Source organism: Camelus bactrianus, chromosome 1, assembly GCF_048773025.1.
Source record: "Camelus bactrianus isolate YW-2024 breed Bactrian camel chromosome 1, ASM4877302v1, whole genome shotgun sequence".
Classification (NCBI taxonomy): domain Eukaryota; kingdom Metazoa; phylum Chordata; class Mammalia; order Artiodactyla; family Camelidae; genus Camelus; species Camelus bactrianus.
In genome coordinates this window covers 58,022,506-58,039,661 of record NC_133539.1, presented here as the reverse complement: position 1 = coordinate 58,039,661, position 17,156 = coordinate 58,022,506, and the positions used below count along the sequence as shown (strand labels likewise).

The following is a 17,156-nucleotide window of genomic DNA, read 5'->3' as shown; positions in this document are numbered from 1 at the left end:
GGGTTGAGGGTGTAGAGATATATATATATAGAGGGAGGGGGAGGGGAGATATCTCTGGTGTCTCTTCCTCTGATAAGGACACCAGTCCTTTTGGATTAGGGGCCCACCCTATGACCTCATTTAACCTTAATTATCCTTGAGCCTCCTGAATCCTTACCTGTAAAGGGTGAGAATAATAATTTTGCCCTATAGGTTTTTTAAGAGATCCTGCTAAAATAGATGATGTGACACAGCACATTATAGATCAGTGATTCTCAAACCAGGCTTGCATCAAAATCATCTTTTTAAAAATAACTGTTCCCGTGACTTTCATCCTGATAGCATAAGGAGCTCTGCAGACCCACTCCTTTGTACAACTGGGGAAAACTATTAAAAAACAACTATTTAGAGCTTTGGAAATGGTCCTAAGGCATACAATAAATGCAGAGCTTCCAGCTGGAGGGAAGGTTTTCTTCCTGGGAGGAGCAGGACATTGGGATTTCTCATCCTGCCCCCAGCTGCCTGCTGCTTAGGCTAAGTTCTAGGTAAATTTGTTGGAAAGAAAGGGGACTGGACTACTGTTTGTCCGGTCTCCACTTGCAGAACAGAAACTGTTGGGAACAGAGCTGCTGAGCATACTAGGGGACAGATCATCTTTTCCCTGTCTTATAAAATGGTGGTTCCACATCAGGAGAGACAAGCTGAGAAGACTTCAGGCTTGTATCTACCCCCTGTCAGATACTCAGTTCCTATGGGTGTCACTCAAAAGAGTGGCTGTTGTCCACACCCCCATCTTTAGAGCCCTGGTTCAGAGATTTGCTTGTGGGTAGAGGAGAGAAACAGGTCATAAAGCAGATGGCCCCTAATCTCTTCCTCAAGGAACAACTTCGCTTACATTAGAGCTGGAGAGGTTCAAACCAGGTAAGAACTGGGATAAGAGACAGCTGGAAGGAGCATTCCTAGGGACAGAGTGAATGTCAGACACTGACCTGAAACTACTCCTTCGAAGGAGCCTGAATTTGGTTGGATTCCTCTGTAGAGCAATTTATTACTGAGGCCATTGTTTAAAACAGTACAGCAATCTAACTGACAGTGGAAGTTAATAGCTCGGTGTGGTCAGGGAGAGAGACAGAGTCCTACCAAATTACAGCTACGGCAAGTTGACTGTGGGCATATCCAGGCTCTGCCACCTCTGAGGACCAACACGAGAAGGGGAGGGTGTGGGATGGAAAAACAGACTTCTTTAAAATAATCTAGCAAATTACTGTGCAAATAAACAACCAAAAATAGAAAACCTCTAGGGGACCGGGCAATACCCAGAGTTGCCTCAATACTTTATAAGATGTTGAGTTCCCAATAAAAAGGTGAAATATGTGCAAACAAAAACTAGAAGAGTGTGGCTACTACACTGGAAAAAAAGGAGACAATAGAAACTGCCTGTGAGGGAGACCAGATGTTGGATTTAACAGAAATAAACTTTGAAGTAACCAGTATAAATATGTTCAAAGAATCAAAGGAAACCTTGATTAAAGAAGGGAATATGTGATGATAACTCATATCAAATAGATACTGTCAATCAAGAGACAGATTCTAAAGAGGAACCAAATGGAAATTGTGGAGTTGAAAAGTAACATAACTGATGAAAAATTAATTAGAGGGGCTCAAAGGTAGATTTGAAGTGGTAGAGGAAAGAACTAGTGAACTTGTCAATAGATCGGTAGAAATTTAAGGAAGAGAGAGAAAAAAATGAATAAAATTGAGAAGAGCCTCAGAGAAATGTGGGGCACCATAAAGTGCATGGTAGTACACATAATGAGAATACCAGAAGAGGGGAGAAAAAAAGGAGAAAAAAGTATTCAAGAAAATAATGGCAGAAAACTTCTCAAATTTATTGAAAAACACTGACCTACATATCCATCCACAGAACCCAAAGAACTTCAAGTAGGATTAATGTAAGAAAACCTACAAATGGACATATCAGAGTAAAAATGTTAAAAATCAGAGACAAGAAGAAATCCTTCAGAGCAGCAAGAGAAAAACAGCCGGTTATTTACTTGTAATGGAACCCTGATTAAAAAAAAATAATAATAACGGCTGACTTTTCATCAGAAACAATGGAATACAGAAGGTTGTGGAGTAATATATTTGAAGTACTCAGAGACAAATACTGTCAACCAAATTTTTGTATATCCAGCCAAGCTATCTTTTAAAAATGAAAGTAAATGAAGAGTTTCCTAGATTATAAAAACTGAGAGACTTTTGTTACTAGCAGACTTGCCTTTCAAGATTGCTAAGGGAAATTCTTTAGGCTGAAAGCAAGTGACCCCAGATGGTAATTTGAATCTATATGAACAAAGAGCACCAGTAAAAGTAATTGTGCAATTTTAAGAGAGTATATAACCACATTTTTTTTCACAAAACATTTAAAAAGCAGTTGTGTAAAATAATGTATATATTATATTCTTGGGCCTATAGAAATGTAATATATTTGTAATGTGTCTGCCAGTAACAGCTCAAAGGAGGTGAGTGGAAGCAAAACTATGTTAAGCTAAGGAAGTGACTGTAGATGATAAAGAAATAATTATAACTATGTTGTTATATTTATACCATTAATATGTATATTATACCATGTAATATGTATAACAAAAGTATTATAGAGGAAAGGGAGTAGAATTATATAGCATAACATTTCTGTATCTCACTGGAATTAACCTAGTATAAATCATGCTGATTCTTGCAAGTTAAAGTGTATATGTTAAGTTCTTGAGCAACTGCTGAGGGGAAAACAAAAAATACAGTGAAAAAGTCACTAAAAAAATTTAAATACTTCATTAGAAAATAATTCACTTAATGCAGAAGAAAGCAAAAGTAATAAAGGAACAAAAGACATGAGGCAGAAAATGAAAAATGAAAAAGCAGTCATCCTTCCAGCTATATCAATAATGATACTAATATGAATTGATTAAATAATCTAATTAAAAAGGCAGAAATTGTCAGGCTGGATCTAACCATATGCTCTCTACAGGAGACACACTTTAAAGATACAAATACATTGAAGGTATAAGGATGTAAAAAGATAAACCATACAAACAACAACCACAAGAAAGCTGGAGTGGCTATACTAATAACAGAAAAAAATAGACTTTAAAACAAAACATGTTATGAGAGAGGAAGAGGGACACTTTATAGTGATGAAAAGTTCAATCCACTAGATATATAAAAGTTATAAATATGTATGAACCTAGTAATAGCACCAAAATATATGAAGCAGAAACTGACAGAGATGAAGGGAGAAATAGTTCAGTAATGACTGGGAGACTTCAATACTGCACTTTCAATAATGGACAGAACAACTTGACATAAGGTCAGCAAGGAAACAACAATATAAACCAACCAGACCCAGCAGATATGTATAGAACACACCACCACCCAGCAGCAGCATAATATATATTCTCAAGTGCATGTGGGACATTTTCCAGGTTAGACCATATGCTAGGCCACAGAATAAACCTTAATATATTTAAAAGGTTTGAAATAATACAAATGATGTTCTCTGACCACAATGAAAAGAAATCAGAAATCAACAACAGAAAGAAACTATTTGTTTCTTTGGGGGAACTCACAAATATGTAGAAATTAAGGAGCATACTCTTAAGTAACCAGTGGGTCAAAGGAAGAAAAAAAAGAGAAATCAGAAAATACTTTGAGATAACATGAAAATGAAGTTACTACCTAAGAAAACTTAGGGAATACAGCTAAAGCTGTGCTTAGAGGGAAACTTCTAGAAATAAATGCCTATATTAAGTGTCTCCAATCAATAACCTAACCTTCCACATTAAGTCAAAAGAAGAGTGAAGTAGAAGGAAGGAAGTAATAAAGATTAGGGTAGAGATTAATGAATTAGAGAGTGAAAAAATGATAGAGAAAATTGAGGAAACCAAAAACTGTTTCTTTGAAAACATCAACAAAATTGGTAAACCTTGGGTTAGATTGACAAAAAAAGAACAGAAGACTCAAATTACTAGAATCAGAAATGAAAGAGGGAACATTATTGGTTACCTTATAAAACTTAAAAGAATTATAAAGGAATACTATGAATAACTATATACCAGTAAGATACATAGCTTAGATAAAATGGACACATTTTTAGCAAGATAAAACCTACTGAAACTGACGTAAGAAACAATCTAAATAGACCTATAACAAGTGAAGAGATTGAATTAATCATAAAAGTACCCACAAAGAAAAGCCCAGGCCTACATGGCTTCACTGCTGAAGTCTATCAGACATTTAAAGAGGAATTAGTACTATTTGTTCACAAACTCTTTCAAAAAATTGAAAGAGGGGAGGATACTTTTCAACTTATTTTATAAAGCTAGTTACCCTTATGCTAAAGACATCACAAGAAAAGTACAGACCAATATCTCTTGTGAATATAAACACAAAAATTCTCAAAATGCTAACAAACTAAACTCAGCAGCATATAAAAAGATTTATACACCATGACCAAGTGGCATTTATCCCAGAAATGTAAGGTTGGTTTAAATTTCATAAACCAATTATGTACTATATCAGTAAAATAAAGAAAAAAGTTACATAGTCTTTGCAAAGATGCAGAAAAATTTGACAAAATACACCTTTCACTGACAAAGACACGAAAAAAACTAGGAATAGAAAGGAACTTCAGCATGTTAAAGGACATCTATGAAAAAAATCCAAAGGTAACATGATACTTGTTGATGAAAGACTGGATGCTTTCCCCTAAGATCAGGAATAAAACAAGATTGTCTGCTCTCTTCCACTTCTATTTGACATTGTATGGAGGGTCTAGCCATGGCAGTTATGCAAGAAAAAGAAAAGGCACCAAGATCAGAAGAAAAGGGAGGAGGGTATAGCTCAGTGATAGAGTGTGTGCCTGGCATGCATGAGATCTTGGATTCAATCTCAAGTACCTCCACTAAAAAAATGGATTAAATAAACTGAATTACTTCTCCCCCAAAACAAACAAGCAAACAAAAGATTGGAAGAAAAGGAGCAAAACTGTCTCTGGCAGATGACATGATCTTGTATGTAGAAAATCCTTAAGAATCCACTAATAAAGTGTTAGCATTAATAAGCAAGTTCAGTTCAGCAAGGTTGCAGGATACAAAATCAATACATAAAAATTGATTTTATATAGACTTGGCATGAACAATCCAAAAGTGAAATTAAAATAATTCCATTTACAATAGCATCAAAAATATTAAAATACTTACGTGTAAATTTAACAAAAGAAGTGTAAAACACTCTGAAAAATATAAAACGTTGTTGAAAGAAATTAAAGATCTAAGTTAAAAAAATTTTGTCTTCATAGACTGAAAGGTTTAATACTAAGATTGGCAGTACTTCCCAAATTAATCTCCAGATTCAGTGCAGTTCATATCAGAATTTTAGGTGACTTCTGTGTAGACATTGACGGATTGACTCTAAAATTCACATGGAATAGTGGTGTACCCAGGTAAGCCAAAACAGTCTTAAAAAAGAATAAAATAGTACTCATACATTCCTGATTTTAAAACTTACTACAGAAATGGTAATCAAGATTGTGTGGAATTGGCAAAAGGATACACATACACAGATCAATGGAAAAGAATTGAAAGTTGAGAAATAAAACCATATATCTGTGACTGATTTTCAAACAATAGTGTTAAGACTATTCAGTGGAGAAAGAATAGTCTTCTCAACAAATAGTGTTGAAACGACTGGTGGCCATATGCAAAACAATCACGTTGGACCCTTACCTCATACCATATACAAAAATTAACTCAAAATGGATGATAAACCTGAATGTAAGAGTTAGTTAAAACTTTAACCTCTTAGGAGGAAACTTAGAGTTAAGATGGCACTAAAATCATTGAGCAGCAAAAGGAAAAATAGATTAATTTGGGTTACATCAAAATTAAAGACTTTTTGTGCTTTAAAGTACACCATCGGGAAAGTGAAAAGACATCTTAGTGGAAGTATGGAAGAAAATATTAATAAGTCATATATGATAGGAACTTATATCTAGAATAAATAAGGAACTGTTACAACTTAATGGTAAAAAGACAACCCAATTTAAAAATGGGCAGAGAATCTAAATAGACATTTTGGGGGAAAGATATATAGTTGGCAAAAAAAGTAAGTTAAAAGACATCTAGCCCACTAAGATGGCCAGAATCAAAAAGTTGTGATACTTTGCTGTACACCTAGAACTAACACAATATTGTAAATAAGCTATACTTCCAAAAAAAAAAAAAGTGATAGTAGGTGTTGGCCAGGATGTGGAGAAATTGGCAACCCTTGTGCACTGCTGGTGGGAATGTAAAATAATGCAGTCACTTTGGAAAAAGCTTGGCAGTTCCTAAAATGATTAAACAGAGTTACCATTTGACCTAGCAGTTCCCCTCCCAGGTTACATACCCAAGAGAAATGAAAACCTGTGTCTACATAAAAACTTGTCTACAAATGTTTATGGAGGCACTATCCATAATAGCAAAAAGTAGGAAGAATCCAGCTGTCCATTATTTGATGATTGGATGGATATAATGGGGTATAACCATACAGTGGGATATTATTCAGCCAAAAAAGGGGTAAAGTACTAATAATATGCTGCAACACGGATGAACTTGTAAAATATGCTAAGTGGAAGAAGCTAGGCACAGAAGATCACACATGATTCTATTCATATGAAATGTCCAGAATACGAGTGGTAGCTTTTTGAGGTGATGAAAATGTTTTAAAAAAAAATTGACTTGTGATGGTTGCATATAGCTGTGAATATACTATAAGATGTTGAATTGTACACTTTAATAAAGCTGTTAAAGTAAACCGTTTGACATTCTTATCCATTGGTTCTGGGCATGTATATGTTTAAAAGTCTGAACTATTAAAATAACAGAGCTCTTTATGGTAAGCTAAGGTCCTTCCCTCATTTTTGTAGAAATCATGACTACCCCAGGAAAAGAGAACTTTCGCTTGAAAAGTTACAAAAATAAGTCCCTGAATCCTGATGAGATGCGCAGAAGGAGGGAGGAAGAAGGGCTGCAGTTACGTAAGCAGAAAAGAGAAGAGCAGGTAAGTCCTTTACTCTCATTTATTTCTCTTAAAGAACTTAGTGTTCCGTTTTAATACTGACATCACCTTCCTTTATTTTAGTTTTAACAATGTGTGATACATATTGTGTGTATATGCATATATCCCCCTCCCAACTATAAAATCAGCATCTTTTAGGGATAGGGGAGTGGATGTAATGAAAAGTAGAATGCAAGAATGAAGAAATCTCTCAGGTTCCCATGTTATCAATATAACCACTGTTTAACATTTTGGCCTTTTTTTTTAGTCTATTTTACTTTTCTAAAGTTACAACTTCTTTAAGATTTTATGTGTATGTTTGTTAATGAATTCTCAAGTGACCAACAGAACATTGCTATTCATTCTAAATTTTAATTTGAAAATTTGTAAACATGTACAAAAATACAGAGTAGTTAATGAACCTCATAAGCCCATACTTTGGGTTCAGTAATTGTCAGCAATTTTCTATACTTGCTTCATGTCTGTTTGTCTATCTTTACATTCTTTATTGTATAGTATTTTATTTTATTTTTCTTAACACCTTTATTATGGTATGGTTCCTGTACAGTAAACTACACATATTTCAGATGTACAATTTGAAGAATTTTGTTAGGTGTGTATACCCCATGAAACCACCTCCCCAATCAAGATAGCTAACACTTCCATCACTCCCCTAAAGGTGCAAGTTTCAAATTGCCAATGTATCCCTTCCCACCTCCTTTATGCCCTGGTAAACATAAGTTTGTTTTCTATGTTTGTGAGTCTGTTTCTGTTTTGTAGGTAAGTTCATTTGTGTCCTTTTTTTAGATTCTACATATAAGTGATGTCATATGGTATTTTCTTTTTCTGACTTACTTTACTTAGAATGACGATGTCCAGGTCCATCCATGTTGCTGCAAATGACATTCCTTTTTATGGCTGAGTAATACTCCATTGCGTATATGTACCACATCTGCTTTATCCAGTTATCTGTTGATGGACATTTGGGTTGTTTCCATGTCTTGGCTATTGTAAATAGTGCTGCTGTGAATATTGGGGTGCATATATCTTTTCAAATTATATTTTTCTCCAGATATATGCCCAGGAGTGGGATTGCTGGATCATGTGATAAGTTTATTTTTAGTTTTTTAAGGAATCTCCATACTGTCCTCCATAGTGGCTGCACCAGTTTATATTCCCAACAGTGTAGGAGAGTTCCTTTTTCTTCACATTCTCTCCAGCATTTATTGTTTGTGGACTTTTTATTGATGGCCATTCTGATTGTGAGGTGACATCTCATTGTAGTTTTGATTTGTTTCTCTAAAAATTGTAGTTTCTCTAACAATTAGTGATATTGAGCATCTTTTCATGTGCTTGTTGGCCATCTGGATGTCTTCCTCAGAGAGATGTCTATTTATGTCTAATGTGCATTTTTTGATTGGGTTGCTTTTTTTTTTTGATATTAAGTTGTATGAGCTGTTTGTATATTTTGGAAATTAATCCCTTGTCATTCACAATATTTGCAAATATTTTCTCCCATTCTGTAGGTTATCTTTTCATTTTGTTGATAGTATCCTTAGCTGTGCAAAAGCTTTTAGGTTTAATTAGATCCCATTTGTTTATTTTTGCTTCTATTTCCATTACTCTAGGAGCTGGTTTGAAAAAAAAATATTGCTGTGATTTATGTCAAAGCATGTTCTACCTATGTTTTCCTCTAGGAGTTTGATAGTATCTGATCTTACATTGAAGTCTTTAATCCATTTTGAGTTTATTTTTGTATATGGTGTTAGAGAATGTTCTAATTTCAGTCTTTTACAGGTAGCTTTCCAGTTGTCCCAGCACCACTTGTTGAAGAGACTATCTTTTCTCCATTGTGTATTCTTGCCTCCTTTGTCATAGATTAATTAACCATAAGTGCATGGGTTTATTTCTGGACTTTCTATTCCTGTTCCATTTATTTATGTGTCTCTTTTTGTGCCAGTACCATACTGCTTTGATTACTGTAGCTTTGTAGTGTAGTCTGAATTCAGGGAGTGTGATTCCCCCAGCTCCATTCTTCCTTTTCAAGACTGTTTTGGCTATTTGGGGCCTTTTGTGTTTCCATACAAATTTTAACATTTTTTGTTCCAGCGCTATGAAAAATATCATTGGTAATTTGATAGGGATTGCATTGAATATCTATATTGCCTTGGGTAGTATGACCATTTTAACAATACTGATTCTTCCAATCCAAGAACTCGGTATATCTTGCCATCTGTTTTTGTCGTCTTCAGTCAGGTCTGAATATAACCACTAGCCTACGCATCATACTTGGCATAAAGCCATTTGAAGATATAGTAGTGGCACTCTGCCATTAACAGTGTTTGTTTTACTCTGTTTCTTCTTGGTAACAGGGATTTCGTGTTATTAGACTTCATTGAAAATTTATATAAACAAAATAAGGTCTTCATATTCACCTGCCTGAAGAAAAATGCTTTACAGCCTTAATATATCAAGTGGCAAGTATTGCCCCTCTTATCTGACTAGAAATGTTTGTAGTTGAAATTCTAACACCTTCATTGTATGAGATCTGAAATTGTGCTAGGACTTTGGTAAGTTTCTGTGCTAAGTTTCTGGAATATTGCTCTATTTAAAAATCTTAATTTTATCATTTCATGTGTGCCATCTTATGTAGGGAGAACTGGTAAAACCAATCAGACTTCCTTTTTTTTCTTTTTCTTTCTTTTTTTCTTTTTTAATTTAATTAATTAATTAATTTATTTTACTTTATTTTATTGAGTTATAGTCATTTTACAATGTTGTGTCAAATTCCAGCGTATAGCACAATTTTTCAGTTATACGTGAACATACATACATTCATTGTCACATTCACTTTCGCTGTGAGCCACCACAAGATCCTGTGTATATTTCCCTGTGCTACACAGTGCAATCTTGTTTATCTATTCTACATTTTGAAATCCCAGTCCCTTCCCACCCCCCCAATCAGACTTTTTAACATCACAGCAGTACTTGTTTCATGCCTAATTTGTAAAATAGTGACCATCAGTAAAATACAGATTCATGTAGGTGCTGTTTATGTTTCCACAGTTGCTTTGTCATCTATCGGGAAAAGTCACAGGCTTTAGGCCAGCTGTTCAGCTAGATTTGAGGGTAGTACAGGAGTTGATCCTGCCAAGAACGCAAAAGATAACTGCACTTTTAGAGCTTTCCCTTTAGCAGCCAGCACTTAATATGTGTTCTTTAGGCAGCACTGTATAAATGACCTTTGTTTATTTGACACCAGCAGACTGAACTAAAATTTACTTATTTAGCAAAAAATTTTACTAGTTGATGTCATTCCAGTTGAGCCAGTCTTGTAATTTTTCATGAATAAAAAGACAGGCACTTTACATTTACTATTAAAATATTTTGAAATAAGCTAACGCAGTATAAGTAGGTAACAGTGCTGCTTCATAAAAACCATAGTGATGAAGAATAGAGGCTTGCTTGATGTTTTTAGTTACAAGAAATATCTTGTGAAGTAAGCAAGGGGTTATTATTACTATTTTTTGTGACAACATGGATGGACATTGAAGGCATTATGTGGAGTGAAATAAGCCAGACAAATACTCTATGATTTCACTTACATATGGAATCTAAAAACAAAAAAATTAAAAAAACCAAACTTGTACTCAGACTTGTGGTTGCCAGAGGCAAATGATTAGGGGAGGGAGAATTGGAAGCAGGTAGTAGTAAGAAGGTACAAACTTCCAGTTATAAGATAAATAAGTGTTGGGGATGTAATGTACAACATGACTATAGCTAACACTGGTGTATGATATACAGGAAAGATGTTGAGAGTAAATCCTAAGGGTTCTCACCATAAGGAGAGATTTTTTTCTTTTTATTGTATCTGTATGAGAAGATGGATGTTAGATGAACCTGTTGTGATCATTTCACAACATATGTAAATGAAATCCTCATTCTGTACACTTTAAACTTACATAGTGATGTGTGTCAGTTAGGTTGAGAAACTGGAGCAATCATGTGTATCCCAGTAGTGCATCAGAAAAGACCTCACAAATTCCTTAAAAAACTAAAAATAGAGTTACCATATGATCCAGCAGTATCTGTGCGCATGTATCTGCACGAAAATATAATTTTAAAAGATACATGCACCCATGTTCATAGCAGCACTATTTAGAATAGCCAAGACATGGACGCAACCTAAATGTCCATTGACAAATGATTGGATGAACACACACACATACATACACACACACTGCTGGAATACTAATCAGCCATAAAAGAGAATGAAATAATGCCATTTGCAGCAACATGGGTGGACCTAGAGATTATCATACTAAGAGAAATAAGTCAGACACAGAGAAAGACAAATACATGATATCACTTATATGTGAAATCCAAAAAAAATGACACAAATGAACTTATTTGCAAAACAAAGAGACTCACAGAGAAAACAAACTTACCATTACTAAGGGGGAAAGCAAGGGGATGGATAAATTGGGAATGTGTGATTAGCAGAAATAAACTACTATATACAGAATAGATAAACAGCAAAGCCCTACTGTATGGCACAAGAAATTATATTCAATAGCTTGTTATAATGAAAAAAATATGAAAAAGAATATATGTGTGTGTAACTGAATCACTTTACTGTACACTAACAGAACATTGTAAATCAACTGTACTTCAAAAAAAAAAGTGGGGTGTCTAGTGTTTGAATATTGAACTCCATTTTGGTAGAATTACTTTAGTAATAGTCTTTTATTTTTCAGTTATTCAAGCGAAGAAATGTTGCTACAGCAGAAGAAGAAACAGAAGAAGAAGTTATGTCAGATGGAGGCTTCCACGAGGCTCAGATTAATAACATGGAGATGGCACCAGTAAGTAGGATAATGAAAGAAATTCTTTTTACTCTTTTTCTGACGAGGCTTCGATCTCTTTTGGGGTTTAAAAAAATGGTTAGATGGCTATAAAAAGTACTTGGCATTTCATATTTAAAAGGAAGCCATATACCTAATCTCATGATTCATTAAATGTTTATTATATTTTGAATAACATGTAGTTAAACAGAATTAACTAAATTAGGAAGAATAATTTGGCTATTAAAACTTAAAAAGATAATCATAAAATAAAATTATTCCTTAAGAGTTGAATACTAAGGGATGCTTTAAAGGAAGTCCCAGTTTGTTACTCATTTCAGTTACAAAATGGACATACTCACATGACTTTAAAAATTTGCTCTGTATTGCCACTATTGGAATTTTCTGTTGCAACCCATTTTGTAACATTGAGGTTACATAAACAGATAAAAATTATGCTTTATTTATATGGATCACACTTCTCTAGATTTCTAGCTTATTATGATCAGTTGTATAATGTTTTAGTATATATATATGTACATGGTTTTCAAAACAAGAAAAATCTCTTCTACCTCAGTCACCCAGGTTCTTTCCACACTGGCAACCACTGTTATTAGATTCTTATTTACTCTTTTTAAGAAAAATCCCCCCTCCTTTTTAGGCGGCAAATGGTAGCATATCGTGCACAGTATTTTATAGATCTTTCTCTTTTTTTATGTCATGTATCTCCAGTTTTTACTGACCAATTTTTTGGAATTAGAACAATTTAAATTGCTTTGGAATCTGTAGATATTGTTGCCAACACTATCATTTTGTGGTTAATTCCTCTAGGCCCTTCAGGAAGTTGAGCTGTCTTTTTTTTTAAGTGGATATTAAATGATTATAAAGTATTTTGTGGATGGTATTAGTCAGGGTTCTACAGAGGAAACAGAACCATTGAGGGGGAGGAAGAGAGATTGATTGATCCATTGATTGATTTTAAGGAATTGGCTCATGACGTTGTTAGAGCTGGTAAGTCTGAAATCTGTAGGGCAAGACAGTAGGCTGGAAATGTAAGAATTGATGTGTTTTTTTCTTCCCCCCCTCCAGATGTGTTGCACTTTTTAAATTAATTTTAGGAGGGAGGTGATTAGGTTTACTTACTTATTTTTAGAGGAGGTACTGGGGATTGAACCTAGGACCTCATGCATGCTAAGCATGCGCTCTACCACCTGAGCTATATCCTCCTGCCTGATGTGGTTTTGAGGCTAAATTCCTTCTTCAAGAAACCTCAGTCTTTGCTCTTGGGAATTCCAGTCAATACCACCTGCAGTTTGGATGGTAATGTGCTCTACTCGACTGCACAGATTTAAGTGTTTATCATATCTAAAAAAATACTTTCACAGTACCATCTAGACTGGTGTTTGTCCAAACAGCTGAGTACCATAACCTAACCAAGTTGACACATAAAATTATCTGTCCTAGTGTACTCCTTGTCATCATGGCATCCATACCCAACTCCTTAAACCATACTGAGTCTCAGATAAAGACAATGACAAGGTCATACCTCCTTATATTGTGATACAGCTATCCTGCATGCAACTGAAGATGCATAACCTTTTTTTTCCAGAAGAGGATGCAAAGTCCTTGGGTGATATTTACTTCTCTCTGTGATATCCTACAACTTAAACACTATGAATGTAAAGTGAATACATCATGTTATATGATAACAGGATAAGAGAGGGAAGAAAACAAAGATACACATAGATACAGATACATGGAAACATTCATAAAAAATTATATAGGTACTTTTGTTTATTCAGGAACCAGACTTAAACATTTCAAAGTAATTATTTTTCTGATTCTTGAGAGCAGAATGCTTCATTCTCCCCATGGATTATTCCTAAGTGTGAGATACTGCTTACAAACCACCCAGCATTTACAACTTAGTACAGCTTTCGTCACGATTTAGCTTGTTGACTTAACAATCCTTCATGAAAAGTTAACAGTTTTATTTCATTGTGACAAATGATCCAGAGAACAAAGTTTAGCTATTAATACTGGGGATGGGTTGTAGTGGGAAACAAGAAAGCTCTAATAAAGGAAGAAAATAGTGGGAGATTGAAAACTTCTAATTCAGCAAGAAAATAGAAATTTTAAATAAATTTAAGAATCAGCTGTTGAATTTGGCAGTGTCTAGAATCTGATTTATACAAGACTACTCTATACTCATTCAGTAAGTATTTGCTGAGCATCTACTTTTTGCCAGCCATCAGTGATAGAGTGGTAAGATAAATAGGGTTTTTGGCTTTCATGGAGCTTACAGCATACTGGGGGAACCCAAGCAATAAGCAGATAACTAAGAAGAATATCTGATAGTAAAAAGGATAACTAAGAAGAATATCTGATAGTGAAAAGAGCTAGGCATAGGATTAAAATAGAGTGATGTGATAGAGATGGAGTGGCTGCTTTAGATTTGGAGGTCTTGAAAAGCCTTCTTTAAGAACTTAATCTGAATGACAAGGAACAGCCTGTCATGTGATGAACTGGAAAGGAAGAAGAGTAAACTCCTTGTCTTAGTGTTTACTACTAAGATTTAATTTCTTGCTGTGGTGAGCTATTTATGATGGACAAAAACTTTTGGCTTCATCACATTATTAATCATCTCATACATTTCTACATGAAAAGATTGTCCAACCTCTGTGTAACTCTTCTATATAAGTATAATTAATAACTTGGCCACAGTTTATACTGTCTTTGTTTTCCTTTGAATTAAAGTTAAAAATTCATTGTTTGTGATCCCAGGGTGGTGTCATTACTTCCGACATGATTGAAATGATATTTTCCAATAGCCCAGAGCAACAGCTTTCAGCAACACAGAAATTCAGAAAACTGCTTTCAAAAGGTGAGCTCTGAATATGTTAAGTATATTTTTTCACTTATTTACAAAATACTACTTTTCTATAATCTGTTTTTCACACTACAGATAACTTGCTTTGGAGTGTCTCTCAACAGAATAAAAGGATGCATACAGACAAATGTGTAATTATGAACCATGACTAACTTTTGAATTTCCTTATTTATTTGTGCGATCTTACCAGGACCAGAAAGCAGCGGCATTTTCATTTCTGAACTATCTTATGAAAGATCTTAAAGTGATAAGAACAGTAGCAGTATTTTATGTTAATTCAAATTGAGAAACTCCACTCTTTTAAGAAAAATGTAAAATACCACTTGAAAGAGCAATGATTGTTGATTTTAATGTTAGCAGTTTAACAGTGAATTGAAGTATGGATTTATTAGTGAGCAGGGTAACTACCCTTTTTTTGGTATAATTAGGATAGAATGGAATATGATACTTCTTTTTGTCTGGGCAAGTAAGAACTCTGAAACTCTCAGCCATATTAAAATGTCGGTAGTACAGCGAAAAAAAAATGACAGTGAATATATGTATGTTCACGTATAACTGAAAAATTGTGCTCTATACTGGTATTTAACACATTATTGTAAAATGACTATAACTCAATAAAAATGTTTAAAAAATCAATAGTAAATATTCTCAGTAGTAACTTATGGTTTTTTGGAGTCAGGTGTGATAAATTGAGGTTAACTGGAATGAAAAACCTACCACCATAACAAAAAATAATTGTCTTTTGCCTGACAACTTGTTAAAAATATCCAAGGGTCATTATCATGTATACTTTCCCCACCTCTCTAAAAATGTCGTCTGTTTTCAGCATGCTGACCCTAATGGGTTTCTAAGATAATATGGCTTTCTGAGACCTTTCACCACTCTGCTGCCTTCCAGCATGTATTCAAGTTTGCCAGCCATCCCTCTGATAATTAGAATACAATCCTCCAGATGCATTCTTAATACTCTAAAGTGTGGTGGGAGATTGTCTCCCTTGTGCTGACACCATACATTCTAATATAGTCCTCCAAGCTAGCATCAGTTATGGTAGTCATGGCATAGTAGTAATGTTTCATTGTATTTGCAGCAGTCTAAATAAACTTCTTAGGACTTCTCTTCATAACTGTGAAATTACTGTCATGTGGTTTTTTAACTGCTTTTAAAAAAAAAATCATTTGCTGAATTTTGCTTTATACCTGTTGTTTTATTGTCAACTTTGGTTTATTGTTATTCTTTCTATATGTTGTTTCTGTAATCTAGCATATTAACTACTTTATTTTTACTGTAATCATCAAATTTATTTGTTGTATTTGTATGAATGGTTAATAAAAAAGTTGAGCCAGGTGAAGAACATGTTATTAGAGCTTGCTCCAAATTAACATTTACCCATTAGTCACCTCTTCCAGTAAGACCACTGACTTGGCTAGGATTCCCTAGGAGTACTGTAATCCAACTGCCATTTTGCTTGCATTGCTACATGAGTGTCATCAAAAACTTTGTCAAGTCTCTTGCTGAAATTAGCATGCTGAATGTTTAGGACATTTATCTCCTCACCCAGCAAATTTCTACTGAATGACTTCATTTATAAAATACTCTGCCATAAAATATGAGATTAATTTGGCAAGTCATCCTTAGTGAATTCTTGCTGGCTCCTACTTCTCACTACAGCTATAAAATTAGATCCTGCAAGCACACTCAGAATCTCCTTATCCAGTTTCTTAAGACAATTTATGTTAAAGAGAGACTTAAAACTCATACATAGGAAAAGGATTAGAAGGAAGTATACTAAAATAATAATAGTGGTTGTCTTTTGATGTTTTTTCCTCTGCCTTCTAAGTTTTCTAAAATAGTAGAGGCAGTACTTTTAATTTTTAAGAATTCTGCCCATTATTTCCTCGTTAAGGCTTATCTGATTGTGAAACCTTTTAAACTACCCTAGTCTCAAAGTGATGGAACTCAATTTTACATTTTTTTTTCTTTTTTAGATTTCCAACATGAAAGAGATGCTAAAATGGAGGGAGGGATATTATGAAGTAAGTTTGAGCTATAAAGTCCTTGCCTTGAAATCAAAGGATTGTTTCTCTTCTTTCCTTTTATTTTATGGGGAGACAGAACCTAATCCTCCTATTGATGAAGTCATCAGCACACCAGGAGTAGTGGCCAGGTTTGTGGAGTTCCTCAAACGAAAAGAGAATTGTACGCTGCAGGTGCGGACCTTTTTCATTTCTTGCCTCATATCTTAAATTTGCATTGTAAATTTACATTTTGTATACAGATTTGTAACTTATTTTAATCTAGATGAGGGATTAATTTTTTGATACTGATGTTCCCCACAACTACATTGCAGATTG

At 34.3% G+C, this 17,156-nt stretch overlaps 1 protein-coding gene across 1 annotated transcript in view; it reads left to right on the top strand.

The window, feature by feature from the left end:
- KPNA1 (karyopherin subunit alpha 1) overlaps positions 1-17,156 on the top strand; it is a 56,329-nt gene that overhangs the window by 13,236 nt on the left and 25,937 nt on the right. Inside the window, exons 2-5 of the mRNA XM_010970899.3 lie at positions 6,941-7,074; positions 11,829-11,936; positions 14,700-14,799; positions 16,918-17,012. Of these exons, the coding sequence (XP_010969201.1) occupies positions 6,946-7,074; positions 11,829-11,936; positions 14,700-14,799; positions 16,918-17,012 (432 nt within the window). The 5' untranslated portion in view covers positions 6,941-6,945. The remainder of the gene's footprint in view (positions 1-6,940; positions 7,075-11,828; positions 11,937-14,699; positions 14,800-16,917; positions 17,013-17,156) is intronic.